This window comes from Solea solea, chromosome 5 (genome assembly GCF_958295425.1).
Source record: "Solea solea chromosome 5, fSolSol10.1, whole genome shotgun sequence".
Lineage (NCBI taxonomy): Eukaryota > Metazoa > Chordata > Actinopteri > Pleuronectiformes > Soleidae > Solea > Solea solea.
The window spans coordinates 10,235,407-10,251,324 of record NC_081138.1 but is presented as its reverse complement, the minus strand read 5'-3'; the positions used below and the strand labels follow the sequence as shown (position 1 = coordinate 10,251,324).

Sequence of the window (15,918 nt, the reverse complement as noted above, 5' to 3'; positions counted from 1 at the left end):
CTTCATCCATAACCAGTTAAATAGGGCAACAGTGCTCCACTTTTACACTGCCCCTCTTAACCTTGATTGGTATCTGTGGGTATGTGAATGTGAGTGAGACAGATAGAGACCCACATCTACATCAACAAACACTAAATAAAGCCTCAAACATGATCCACAGCCAACCTATACAAAACCCCAAAACTAATAGCTCTCATATTCATAAGTGAGACTAGTGAGATATGAAGTCAGACATTGGGAGTCAAAGTCCTGATTGAATCACTTAGCCCACTGTGGGTAAAATTCTCAAACCTGCCCATTAACTCTCTGCCAACAGCAAAGCTGTTTGTGGTTTGTGTCATGTCACAGAAGACGAGTGGGAGATCTGTGGGATCGGTGGTTACTAATATGTTGGGCAGGAAAACTTGCAAAATGTGCGTGTAATTCAGGCTAGTGTTTGATAACCTTTTATCGTCCAGTAAATAATATGAATTATCAGAGAACATATACATTCATCTTCAAATAGATTCAGTTAATTGAGCACAAATACATTGTGTGCGACTAAATGACGACCTTGAGCTTTTGTACTTTGTACTGTATTTCTTGGTGGAGAAAATATTTTGTAAAAGATTCAAAGACTGCTTAAACTAAGCTCTGTTAACAATGTGGGTGCTGTACTGACCCCTCACAGTCCAGCACATGTTAACTTCTGTGTCTTACAGGAACACATTTTGTGAAGTGAAAGAACCATTTTGAGGAAACATAAAAGATACCGGAATTATATTTCCTTCCTTAATCTAGCTGGGAGAGAACATTCTGTTTTGGATTTACTCCTAACTTTCCCCTTTTCTCCATTATTTCCTGGGTGACATGACTTCGTGAGGAGTGCAGGTTCTGTCGGGAACAAAAACTGACTGTCTTTGAACTGAGCTAATAAAACCTTGATATTCACCATGATGCATCCTGGTGAGCAAGCATAATAACCAATCCAAAACACACAATACTCTCATGCAATTGTGGGGAGCAAAAAAGCTCATGATCTATTATGAACAAATCACACACAGATTAACGCAAGACAACCTTTCTTTTGTGAATACAAATTAGGCTGTTCTAACTCTAATGTGTTTGTAATAATTGGGATGATGCTCAGTTACAGCCCATTTGCTAAGATTTGATATGAATTCATTTAAATATGAATCTCTGCACTGTTGTGTAGAGAATGCCACTGTCAACACTGCTTATTCAAAGACTTGGTAGACCCTGTTGTTATTCTTCTAAATTATTTACAATTACAACTACAATTAAAGAGTGGACCCAAATCATCTGCATTTCAATGGACATAAACTAGCTCAGCGACTGGTCCATTATAATATATAATATAATAATCCATTACACAGTTTACGAGTTAAAGACAACTCTTCAACACGTTCATCTTCAGGTATGTGACTGATCACATCACAGGAGATCACAAATGAGCCTGGAGCCAACAGAGGGAAGTCTGTGTTACATCTTTTGTTAACACTTCTCTGACAAAAAAACAAAATAACAGTAGAATATCATGCAGTAGAGAGTCTGTTAAAATAGCTTCAGCTGTAGAGGAATTACAGTGAGGCAGTGTTTCCAGAATATCACACAATATGCACACACATACATGATACTTTAATAAAGACATCACATTTTCTTTAAATGGGAAAGTTAATTAATTGGATTATATCGATTTTGTGCATTATGCTTTAAACATTTTGATATCATGTGGAATCAATGGGTTATCTTTTGGTCTGTTGCTGTGTTGCACAGCGGAATGCACTTTTGTTCTTTTCCTTGACTTCAGTGGAAGTATTATATTCAGGCAGCTGTCATTGCATCTCTGCAGCATCTACCTCTAAAAGGGCATCCGTCAGTCTCTCTCATACTTCTGAAGTGATATGGATGAATCAAACTGTTCCAGCTGCACTCAAACTGGAGCTCTGCCTCCCACAGTGCATGAAATATGTCTACATTATGCACTGAGAGGACATGCCTGCAATTTGAGTGTGCCCATTTCAATGTTAAATCCAGTCAGAGATGACATCCAGCAGGAGGAAAAACCTCCCTGACATAAATAATAGCTGAGAAAAAGGCAAGATAGGATTTTAATTTTTCAGCAATATGTCCCAACATTTTGGACCAAAAGATCCCAAAGCAAATACATTAAAGAGAAGTGGAGCACTGAACCATTGAAAAGGTTAAGGGAAATTGTGCCTGAAACTAGAGCATATCCTAATAACACAGCAGATGTATCATGTTTAATGGATAAAATGACCCAAATTCCTTTACCCCCAACTTGGCACAGGGGATATGACTTGCTTTACCTACAGTGTGTAGATGAAGATACTCTCACACTCTAATCTAGCTTTGTCACCCAATTCCCAGAGGACTTTTGCATCTGCTTCCTCTCTGTCTCAGATATTGGTAATTACTTCACCTGAACAATAACCTTACCTGTTGATAGCAGCTGCTGGCCTTTTCTGATAAGACATACAAATAAATACTGCAGATATACAGTATTTTGCATGAAACAAATGAGAGGATGTTAAAAGTGTGCAAAGGCTTGTGCCATTAACCAGAGACTCCATTTGAGCGCCTACATACAGAGCCTGAGGGCTGCAGCTGATCTGAGAGTAAGGTATGTCCACACATTTTTGTTTTGTTTTTCAAAACTCTGATTATTTTTCAAATAACAATAAAAAGAGTGTTCCAACAGCAATAAAACACATTCCTAGCTCCTGACAAAGAGCAATGGAAAAAGACCAAAAACAATACAATTGTATTAACTATTACAGTTGTATATGAGGAAAGACACAACACAAGCCAAAAAGCATTAGGTTTATTCAGAGAGTTGAAGTTTCTTTCAATAAATTTCAGATGGAAATGCAACCGAAAAAATAATGAGCATTAACAGTTGCAGCAGAGAAATAAACACTGACTGACAATTCCAGTCAGATATTAGTGGAAAAAGACTTCACCAGCACCATTCATTGACATTTAAAAGTTTCTTTAATTAGGGTGCCTTGGGCAGGAGGAGTAATTACTGGGAGAGACCTGTATGAGCTGCTGCACTGGAACTGCAGCTACACATTGATCTAAATGTGGATTATTCTACTGGAGTGGCCCCATTGATCAGTGACCCAAGGGCCACGTATAATTTCCTCTGTGCTTTCAGTGTGCACTGTGTCCTGTGCAGCGTTCACAATACAACCACCCAGTCTAACAACAAAAGAGCTTTCTGCTAAGAGATACCAACTGTATCTCAAGCCTGACGCTTGCCAAGAACAAGGGCAGAGGTTTCAAGGTTACAGACAACATCATGTGGCATTATTAACCTGATTTCAACTCATTATCATTCTTAGCACAGACCCTCATCTCAGCTGGGGCGTCAATGTTCAGGTATAATGAAGCAATGAATGTGCTCTCTTCATGTTGCTCTGCTGAGCAGAGCTGACAATGCCCTTCAGAGGAAATTAAAATGTTACACCTGAATTGCATATTTAAAGCTGCATTTAGTTCGTATACAGTATCTCCCCATGCATATCACCACTATTGATCTTATGATACCTAGAAAAACAAGAGAGATTACAGCCCATTAACAGAAACGCAAGTAGATAATCACAAAAGGATTAAGAGAAACACAGGACAAAACGGAACAAAAAGAAACAGTATTGATGAGTTGAGGTTTATTGCAACTCTATCATTAATCTAATGTTCCATTTCACTCAACAGCCTTGTTCTTGTCCTAATAATAGTTTTGGCCAAGCTGATGAGCTGCTTAGCAGGTGAGAAAAAAGAACAGACCTTCCAGCTCACTGGCCTCTTTAATGAGCAAAGCAGAATGTAATTTTCTGCCTGCTGGTCACAAAAGATGTGCGAGTTATATCATTATGAGATCTTTGAGGTAGAGAGGTTCCAATGTCTCTGCGTTTTCTTTAGTGAAAACCATTTCCACAGTAGCAACACTGTGATGGCCACAATGGACAAAAAATATAATGCACAAAAAGATTCAACAGATTTGATGGAGTGGAAATGAAGAAACAGGAAATCTGACATTAAAATATCATAGTTGCCAGTATTACAGCAAAACTACAGTCATCATTTTATTATATTACTGTAAATGTATCCTCATGAACTCACAGCCAACCTTAAACACATTCATTTATTGTTGCACTGTTTTCCTGGACTGAATCAAAATATTGTATTGCATATATATATATATATATATATATATAAATATATATATATATATATATATAATGAATGGCTTAAAGTAACCATTTGTCATTTTTAGAGCCTGATTTCTCATCTTCTGCAAACAACCCGAAGAAAATACATTTACTTTTATATCATAAAGGCAATAATAAATATAAAGAGGTTATGTTTTTGACCACACCACCTGTGAGCAGCATAACTCATAATTCAAAAATTAGGAGAAAAGGAAGGAAATCATTTCATGAATTACTCTAATACGGAATTATTAGATTTTGGTGGTGACCCAGATTTAGAAAAAAAATAATAAATTAAGCAGCCTTGGTTGAAGGTTAGTGCTCTCTGAGTGCCTTCTCTTTTAGTCAACTACTTTTTGGCTAATGGACTATGCTTTTAATATGCTAATTATATATGTTTACACACTATGACAGGAAACCCTGACAGTTGTCATGTAATTTGTCAAAAATGTATGTAAGGTAGTGGTGATCACTGGCCAGTGACATTGCATTCCTAATGAAACCAATATTGGCTCCTCTGTCAGCCACAGCAGCAGCACCTTTAGGCCACAGTTACATAGAAAACATTTATATCCATGAATTATTAATAGACCAAATGGGATGAATAATGTAGATCAGATCAAATCTTTTGCCAATCGTTTTATTAATACAGGCCAAATAAATGCTTCTTCATTATCATGTCCTCATGCTGTTCAAGCATCTGCTTGTCTAACTGTGGCAGAATCAAGCATCCACTAACAGTCACATACAACAGGTAGTATCACAAACACAGTGTGCAGACATTTGTAATCTCCACTCATAGATTTGGACAAAAGTTTTAACATTTTGAAAATGTCAAAGGTTGAACTTTTTTCTGTTCTCTTTCTTTCTTTCTTTCTTTCTTTCTGTTTCTCTTTTCTTCTAATGGACACCATTGAAGCAGAGGAACTATTAAGCACATTTTCCAAAAAAAATCCTCCGAAGATAATTAGTATTTTATTCTCACGCTAAATCATGTTGCGAGTCACCCGCGTATAGTGAGGCATGACTAACCCAAAGCCTCTTTAAGCCTCTGACTAGACACTGAACTGTAGAAAGGTGTCAATGAGGTGCAATTGTTATTCAGTTATGCATCTTCTCCATAAGTAATGCTTGCCATTGATGAACCTACAAAGTGTTTCTGTGACACCCGCATTCTCCTAACCTCAGCATAAAAAAACTGTAAATCTAGTAAATAATGTACCCTTGACAAAACCTGACAAAAATAAGCACTGTTGTTCAGACAGACAGGCATGAAAGACCAACGGCTAAGTCACTGACAATGGTACACTTATTTCTAAGAGTTTCAGCTGGTAACACATCATTTTAAAAAACAAACCTCCCAGCTCAGCTTTGAAACTTCAATCTCACTTATTTACTTCATGTGTAGCACAGAGTTTACAATCGTAATGCGGAGTTATTAGGACGAGTTCACATCTAAAACACTTGTGGAAAAACTATAGGGTAAGATAACTGTATAACAGATTCACACATATTTGAAAAAGTTACAACTTAAAAAAAAAATTTAATCCACAGTTAAAAGTATGAATCTGCAGCTGTCACATAACTCTCAAAAATACGTCACAGGGGCCCCAGCCATTGTGTATCTTGATATTTAAGATTCATCGATTGCACACACTGCGCATGCGTTCAAAGCCAGCACCGGGATGAACGAGGAAGAATTATTAAATTCTCGCCGGGGCCTTTCCGGCCCTGGCGAGTGCTCGCAGGCTCGGGAAATCCCACATTTAGGGGCCCTCCACACATTTCTGTGAAGATAGAGAATATGCTGCTCAGAAAGTAAGTAGATTTGTCGCTAGTCACTTTTTAAATACATTTAAAAATGTCGCAGGGTCTGTGAAGTCGCTAAATATCCGCACAGAAACGGCTTGAACTGTAAACGTAAACAAACAGACATTATTTCCCGGTCTTTCCCCTGGCTCAGCCCATTTTGTCTTTGTTTATGTTATTATATCCAATGTTTACAACGTCATCTTCTCTGTTTTTTTTGGTGTAACGTCAAATTAAATGCATCACATAAAGTTCTGTGCCTCAAATCTTAAAGCTCTGTTGTTGACGCGATTGTTTTTGAAAATTAAATACTATTAAATGGACTATATAACACATGGGTCCTGCACTGTTTTAGAGTCATTGAGTCACGGTAGTTGAGAGCGATGGGTCGGACACTGAACAAGCCGTGATCATGCAGCTATGGAAAATGGAAATAGAGCAGGGTGCTGATACATCTGGAGTGAATGTCGTTGAATAGCCAATCTGAAACTATTTTTTTATTTTACTAATTTATCACAAATTTAATAATTCTTCCTTGTTCATCTTGGCACTGACTCGGTGCTGGCTTTGAACACATGCACAGTGTGTGCAATCGATTTATCTTCTGCTCAATACGCAATGCCTGGGGCCCCTGTGACATATTTTTAGTATTTCCACCGGCTCTACTAGCCTTGGCACGGCACGACACGGTTTAGGTTGCATCTCCACTACAAAAAAAGTATCAACTCAACTCAACACATCCATTATTACAAGCCTGTACGTCTACTTGCCTTAAGTCAGCACATATCGCCACATATCGAATCCAACCTCCACACACACATCAAATCTGTGATCAAATCAATCAAAAAACAATATTTTGCCAATATTTTAGAGACGCCCCCAACATCTCACAAATCATGTTTCCAGGGAAGCTCATGTCTCATTAAGGGGGGCTGAGACCCCCCTGGCTCCCCGGTAGTTCACACCATGATCTTACCCCATAAAAAAACAAGTGGAAAGAAGCCAGAGGTATTTATTATGATGGTTGTGGGGTTGTTTCGCTGTAATATTAACTTATTATCACACTATTACCATTGTTATAACCAAGAAATAAGATGGTATTACTATAATACTACCTACATTAAAAATATGTATTATTGTTACACATTGTTACTGTAGTGTAATGTAAAGTGTTACACAGGTAACACATTAAATTAGTAAAACGATGAGAAGGTCTGGGTTCATCAATAACACCTGCATCTCATTTGTGTTGCTGTGAATGTCACACGTTTCTGGGAGCATCATCTCCGGGTTCTTGAATGAGAATAAGGCTATGCACAAATATTGGTCTCATTCTTGACCTTTGAATGAGCTAAATTACTGGGTTCTATTTTTTGCCCAGATCTCGCTCCATGATCACAGAAAGTGCTATCACTGAAAGATTTGAAAGTACTGCTGGGTAGAGATGGGGACTGAAAGCTACTAAATGTGCCCTGGGTTTTTGTTTTTTTCCCAGCAGGTACCCACGATGTGTCACTTAAATTATGTCACCATGAGTTAATAGTAGTTTTTAGTCAGTTAAAAGATTAGAGTTCTAAAAAATTGTTTAAATTTCAACTGTTTCACGGTATACACTGGTATTCTTTTACACGAGCATGAGTGAGTGGTCGAGCAAGGGAGGGAGTGTATGTGTGTGTTAACGTAATTACACAAGTGACAAGTTTTCTGCTACGGTGGAGTGAATTGTTCACTGTTCCAATTACTACCACATTTACGTCTTCAGCTAAACCCTTAGTGCAGTAGTGAAAAGGGTCCCCCCTTGTTTTGCTGTGTCACATGCCACTTTTCATTTAAATGGTTTGTATTTATAGAGCACTTTTCTAGTCTTGATGACAACTCAAAGTTGCTTTACACTACAGTTTTGCCATTCTCTCATTCACTCACCCATCCCAACAGCGCAGCTATGTGCAGCATGTTTTCTATCACAAATCTTTCGTTCCCACTCATACACTGCAGACACATTGGTCAGGAGCAACATGGGGTTAAGTGTCATTTAGATTAATGGACCTGGGAACTAAACCCACAAACTTCAAGTTGAAAGAAAACTTGCTCTACCACTGAGCTACAGTCTTGCAGTCTTATGAAAAATTAATATTATAATATACACAGTATATATATATATATATATATATATATATATATATATATATATATATATATATATATATATATATATATATATATATAGTTCAGCACATTATAGCAGCATGTGGGTGTATGTGTGTATATATATATATATATATATATATATATATATATATATATATATATATAAATATATATGTACACCCACATACACCCACATGCTGCTATAATGTGCTGAACTGTTTCAGAGCCATCCTCACAAAGCCTACACCTGCAGTCCTGCCAAATGTGGTAGATCCCAGGCTGTATTGTTCTTAAATTGAATGCCTGTCCTTGTGCTGTTATGATAATTGCCTCTGTGCCATATTTTCATCCAGCCTTTCCAACAACTGGTAGGATTGCTTCAATCTGTTGCTGGTGTGTGCTGTGTAAGTCCCTCCATTATGATTCATCCACAGTTCTACAGGCACCACAACCAGGACAAACTGAATATTATTGCAAAGCTGCTTAAGGGTCTGAATACAGCAACATGTGTATTATATTGATCAATGTAGAGTGGAGTTTTTGTTTCATGCTGTGGATTCTAGTTGGGCTTAATATTCACATTCTTGATAAAAGACTCTTCCCTGAACACAGTTCTCCCCGGGCAGACAAAACTAGGCAAGAGCAGTATCCCAAAGGTAGGAGCCAATGAGAAACTATATATATATATTCAAGTTAACCCTAGCTGAAGGTTATATTTTGTATCACATTTGAACACTACAGGATCCTGGGTAAACTGGGTGCCTAATTAGAAAGAAGTGAACAGCAGAGAAACAACAGCCAGTCTGCACATGAAATGACCTTCTGGGAGTAGGGGACAACCATGTGGTTGTAAATGACAGGCGGGGCCAATGTCATTTCTGCGATTAGCTACTTAGGTCCAAAACAAAGAGCCGACTCTGATTGACGAGGGCATATGTACTGAGTGTCTGCCATGAACTCAATTAGAAAAATTTGGAGATAGAAATTACACACTATATGAATCTGACCTCCACGGTGGTGCTACTGCAGGTAGTATCACACTAATGTGTATGGGGGAGAGTAATCACTTCCAGTAACTGAACAAGTTTAAATGAAATGCTTTTGAAAGTGAGGGATGGGGGAGGCAGAGGACGGATAAAGTCATTGACTCTGTGTTAGGCAATGCACTGCAGCCATCTTCTCACCCCACACATCTGAATGCAGCAATATTTTGTATTTCAATATTCATCATCATTATTTCTTAATGTCCAGTCTATGAAATGTTCTGAAACAAATGAATGAAATGCTGAAGCAAAACAGAAAATTAGTTTTTTATCTGGACAGAGAAAGCATAGTATTTTTCCCCAGAGAGCTGCAGAAATATAACTGCAGTTTTTGGGCTGGATGTCAGTGACTGTGACTGTTAGTCACAAACAATGCATTTGTAGAAGAGAGAGAGAGGGAGAGAGAGAGAGAGAGACAAGGTATTGTGATGTTGGACATCGGGCACAGCTACACCTGCATTTACAACAGCAAAAACAGAGTCAGTGTGATCACTTTATGTGCTTGGAAATATGACCCTGCTCTTTTTCTACTCTGTACATATAGGTTTCAAATGCCTAATTTAATAGTTTAGCCTTTTGCTCTTGTTGATCAGACATGTACTACATCAACCTCACCTGACTTGTTAATCAGTGTCATATAGAAATTGGAAGAACTCTCTTAACAGAAAACCCTTTGTCCATCTGCCACCCAGTGATTTCAGGTGAAAGTGAAGATATCAAGTATCTGCTGGTCTTGGTCAAGTGTTGTTTAGGTGTAAACCAACTGTTGATGTGGAACTGATTGACATTGGGGTGTTAGCAAATACTGGAGAGATGTGCCTTTGAATGGGCTGACATGATGAGGTTTAAGGCAAACCACATTAATCCGACACATCATTACTGACAGAGAGACTGAATGTTGTCAGATAAGATGAGAACAAGTCCACAGCCTGAAGGAGATCATACAAGTCTCCTCCAAGCTGACTTCACCACTTCTAAATCTTTAAATACAACATTTATAATTGATTTTAACGCTGGCAATTCTGATGGTAACGATAATTATTGTGTGCCATATTATGATGAATACATGGAATGTTACATGAATGGTACATGAAGTATTTAAGCAATACATATCCTTTTATTCACTGACAAGCATCATTCAAGCTGAAGGTAACACTGCCTAGGCACCCTCTCAGCATGTCTCCCTTCTGTGATGTTTTCCACCCATCAATCTCAGACAAGGACGCAAGCGTAGAAAAAAGAGGGAGCATTTCCATGAACTCTCCAGTTTCTGATCCACCACCGGATTAAACCCAAATCCTAACCCAAAATCCTTCACAGCATCTCACACACTGCAGTCAAACAAAATGACGGATAGAAATTGAAACTGTTGACCTGCAAAAAGCCAGAGGATTTATTTCTTGTAACCAACCATGTCAAAGACACAGGCGTGGCAGGGATATTCAACAGGATCAAGTCAGTCAAACTGAGGAACATGTTGGTGTTTGTTGTTTGCATACAGAGCAAATCTGAAATATTCTGTAAAAGCAGTTTCTGATTAAAATTGAAGTGATTCACGTGTCAATGTTTTGTTTTGTTTTTTAAGAAAAAGGGTGCATGTGGAGGAATATGCATACAAGAAAGCAGATGTTAAACATCTATATATCAGACTGTATAAATGGACAGCTAGTAAAGAGTAAAACACAGATGACAAATCATTTTTTTCTCAACTGGTACAGCATGGAAAATCCAGAGAGGAGATACAGGGGAAATCTGTCTTTAAATTCCAGGAACGTCTGTGTGTGTGTGGTTGTGTTATTTGCATATCTCTTGATTTCAAACTTCACAGATATCAAGAACTTCACTCTTGATATCAACAACATCACTCTAAACTGCTAAACTGTCAGCACAATTCCACTGGTTTCACTTAGACATCATTCACAGTCACAGTTTTGCAGATCCCTGAACATGAATTGCATCAATTAGCACACTTTATTCACCTCAAAACCCTAACCTTCAAAATGTAACACACTGATAACCATTTAGTTTCACTCTTATTGTCAGGGGAGAAACTAGGTCTCATGTGAATCATACTGAATATTTTTTACCTTTTTCTGCCTTTGCACTGATTTTCTTTGCAGTGTTTTGCCACATAGTACAGACAATATTGCTGGGCGGCATGCCAGTTGATACCAAAACCTGGTATTATTATCATCATTCTTTACTTTTTATTAAATAATTTTTTCATATAACACAAGACAGGGATATCAAAAAGATTATATGGCACAGGGAAACATTGTTCAAGGAAGGACCCTTTGAAAATGTGAAAAAAAATTGTAATACCATCATATCAAACCACCCAGCTCTAGCGTAAAATATGAATGATTTGTAGAGCATTTGCATGAAGTACTGTTAATGCTACTTGAGGTCATGCAACCCCTCACTTCACCAAAGCAGGAAAAAGGAAACTTATTTCCACACACTTGAATATGTGTATGTGTGTATTGGTTTTGGTGGGAGATACAAACATTTGCCAATTGCAAAATTGCTATAAAACAATGCATTTATCGAATAAATATTATTTCATGTTACTCTGTTATGTGAATCCAGATGTGAAAGAAATTCACAAAGAATGCATTTGCACAATTGTGCAATGCGTTGATGACACGGGGAAACTTTGTCGTGCGCCTCGCAACTGAACTGTCCAATGCACAAATGTCCAATGCACAAATGTCCAATGCACAACGCTGTCCAATGTACAACGTGTTAAACAGTTTTAAGTTTAAAGAAAGAATTACTCTCTATTGAGTTATAAATTAAAAATAAAGGGATTTTATCTTTAATTTCAAGAGCGGATTCAATTTCTGGTTGTCAATTAACACATTTTCTCACTTGTTAGAATTCACATTTTTTAGTGGGCATGTGTGTGTTGTTATTCAGCACCGTTTTCTGTGTGCGTTCCGGGACCTGTGTCCTCTCGTCATCCCTGCGCTGTCATATGTAAACTTTGCGTTCCGGCACCTTATGAATTACAAATGACGCACTGGTTGTAGGCTATACCTGGTCATATTGCTGTTGGTTATGTTTAACGTGATGATTACATGCTCCGCGAATAGATTATAGGATGATACATGCGTTTTTAGTATAGTGTGCAGGCATAAAATGCCCCTGATAGTGTGTCATCAAGAAAGCAAGCATCAACAAAGCAAGAACTGTGAAGGGCAGAGAAATTAAATTGTAAAAGTTCACCTGAAGACGTGAGGATTGACTGTGCACTCTCATATTTACAGATAGATAAAACAATTTAATGAGCCTTGAAATAATAATAATAATATGCTGTTAAGTGCACAAATTAAATTGCTTTAAGACTAATGACTCTGGCAATTTGCTATTAATGGAGAAATTATTTCCAATACTTAAATGGAGTGAGATGATGATTTAAGCATGGATGTGATTTTCAGTTTTTTTTTCTGTTTTTTGTTCGCCACCTTGTGCAAAGTTGCTATCAAAGACACATTTATTTGCTTTAAGTAGTGTGAGATCAAGCAGGGGAAGAATATATAGATTTCATTGTTTTGTGCAGGATTACTCAATCAGCCTTTGTTATAGGGCTGCCCTGCTCAAGGAAGTCCTCAGAACTTCAGAGTTTGTGCTTTTACTTTGCTCTCTGGAGTAAAATCATTCTACTGCATCAAGGCTTTCTGTCCACTTGGTGAAGAAGTCTGTGACAGGTCTGTGGCAGGTACACACGTGCTCTTTAGTAAAGATAATGTAACACTAAACAATCCAGTTGTAGCTGGTGTGAATTTTAAAATTGTAGTAAACAATTATTTTCATTCTTTCAGAGAAATTCCCTTCACACCCAAGGATTGTAGATAGTAGAGTTTATAAGCATCGATAGATGCAGAGCCGAGATTGTATCTATTAATAATATTCACAGATTTTATATTTTTATAAATTTAGTATACAGTTAAGTATTTTACTGAGTACACACATTACTTTTATGTTTCATATTTGCATTAGTGCATTTTCTTACTATTGTTTCTTCAATTCCTTTTCCTACACTGCATATTGATTGATTTTTTTCAGATTCTTGTCTCACACTTGTATGGTTATCTGTGCATTATTATTTATTATTGTTATTGTTATTGTTATTATTATTATTGTTATTATTAGTACTACCTCCAGATCTTTCACTGCAACGTCATGCCCTGTGTGCACACAAATGTGTGAAGACAACTAGTTTCATGTGTAGTCCTGACAAAAGCATACAAAAATGACAAAAAGCCACATGTTGATATGTGACCAGCCACAAGAAAACCAACAACAAGTCGAGTAAACAAAGAAATGCTACGGAAGAACAAGCCGCAATGTGTAGCTGCAAACTTTCTCCAGAGCTTATGTACAACATACAGATAGATTCTATAACTGCCAAAAGAGAGTGGCAGGACATGAGAATAATTGGACACCTCAAGGCGAACAGATGCACTACACCCTATATTTTATTTTATTTGATATTAGAAATATGTATCTATCATGGATCCTTCTAACTCTTAAATATATTACCTTTCTTGTTTTTCATTTTTATGAAATGTATATTCTTGATTCATTTTATTTTTCACTGGGAACCCCCTGGGACCTCTTCATATAACCATCAAGGTCCCTAGACATGCTTGATAACTGTTCAAATATCGGTAATTGATAATTGTTCAAACAACTACAAAGGGCTAACAGATGTCAGTGACAGCTAGACCAGGAGGGGGTTGGACTATGTAAATGTGATGACACTGAAGAAGATGTAAATCTTTGAGGCTAAAATCTTCCCTAAACCGGTTTTAAGGAGTGTCTGCATTCAAATGGCCACATCTTCTTCAAATATGTTCAGATTTCCATGTGATAGCCATTGTTGGGAATCTTAGAAATCACATTTCAGTAAATGTAAGTGACAAGATACATTATTGGTCAGACAAGTGAGTGACTCACTAAATGAAAATGTGTTTTAACGCTGAAATGTGCATACTGACTTACAGCTTCCTATCACTCCAACACCTTTAAATAATGAATTACTTTTAACCAACTCATTTAATGTACCCCATATATTTTTTGATCTCTTCTTCCTAATAACACTCTGATGTTCTTTTTTATCTTCACTACGTTCTCCTATCAAAACATACAGAGATAATTAATCAACAAACCATCAGCCTGATGGGAGTAATAGGTGTCTGGAAAGTCCTGTCTGTGTATCATGCAGCCTTGTATCCACAAGATGACAGATCACTGCCTCTACTCAAATGTACACTTCTCGCACAGGGTGTCTCTCTAACAGCTATACTGGGGAAACATGTGATGTCTTGCTGGCTCTCAAGAGGAAGTGTGAGAGTTGAGACAGATTGCCACAGCTGAGGTGCATGTTTATAGATCCGTTCTGACAGAGTGCTCCTTTAGAAAAGAGCCTTCATTGGCCAATCGATGAGGCAATTATAACATTGTTACCTTCAAATTCATAATGGAACAGTGTGAGCAGCACACATCCTGTAGGCTATATAGAGATAAAGCCTCTCTTGTTCACTGTGGTGTTAATGAATACATTTGGTTTTTACTTTGGTTAACAGTCACAATGAGAAAACACAATTCAGGAGCAGCATGGTTAATATTCACTGTTTGACAAGTATTTCTAGGTGTTCAATTTGTATATTACCTGTTACAGTCAACATGAAGCAGTAGGTGGGAGGCACTGATGGTGAGGGCGATCTTATGCCACTGTCCATCAGCCAGGCGGTAAGGAAAGGACTCAGAGCGCGGCTTGCCTTTGAAGCGGTAGTGGTAGCGGATCTCTTCTCTCACACCGCTGCTCTCCAGCTCAAAGTAACTGCAGAGGAAGCGATAAGGTCAAAGGTAAGACACTTGAGGTGCATGGTCTCGTGGGAGAAAGTCCCCATTCAGGTACAATTATTACCTTAAAGGTCCAGTGAGTAACATTTCAGAGAGTTTACTGGCATAAACTAAATATGCTGCGCATAAGTATGTGTTGTATAGGTGTATAGTAGAGGCTGCCATGTTGTGCAGACATGTTTCTACAGATACCCCCTTTGGTCGTACAGTAGATTGTGAAGTGGAAGCTTTCTATTTAAATAAAATGCAAAAGCCACCATATTTCATTGGATGTCAGTAATTCTTACAAACTGGACCTTTAATTCATGGGAAAGAAAAACAAATGTATACACTGTAATACACTGGGATACGACGTTACGAAGATATTAAATCCGTAGTTATTTATAAACAGTGTCACAACAATTTTTTCCAGCAAACAGGGCTCGCTTTCCATTGTTGCAGCACATGTGATATAAGCATACATTGCTTTAGAGTCAAGTGGTCAAAAAAAAGGAGGAAAAACCAAGAATGAACATGTTCTACAAATTAATTATCTAAAGTAATTTGCTTTCAGACACTTTTTCATTCACGACTTTGTCAAGGATGAATTAACCCGAATGTAAAGCTTAATAGAGCATCACTGGTGGGCATGCATGTTAATACAAGCTTTCTCCAGGTAACGTGAAAGACCCCAATGACAGCAGAAACACGGAAGACCATTTGGAATAGGAACCACTCCACATTTTACTACTGATTTGCAGTGTAAAGTAAAAAGATCCATTTTGTTTAGTTTGTTTAACCATGCACAGAAAAGGATAATATTTGTGATATTT

At 37.6% G+C, this 15,918-nt stretch overlaps 1 protein-coding gene across 2 annotated transcripts in view; it reads right to left on the bottom strand.

The window, feature by feature from the left end:
* Positions 1-15,918, bottom strand: part of LOC131459443 (protein kinase C-binding protein NELL1-like) — a 223,294-nt gene that overhangs the window by 162,214 nt on the left and 45,162 nt on the right. For both annotated transcript variants that reach the window (XM_058629295.1, XM_058629296.1), the window contains exon 4: positions 14,913-15,083. In XM_058629295.1, coding sequence (XP_058485278.1) covers positions 14,913-15,083 — 171 coding nt within the window. The remainder of the gene's footprint in view (positions 1-14,912; positions 15,084-15,918) is intronic.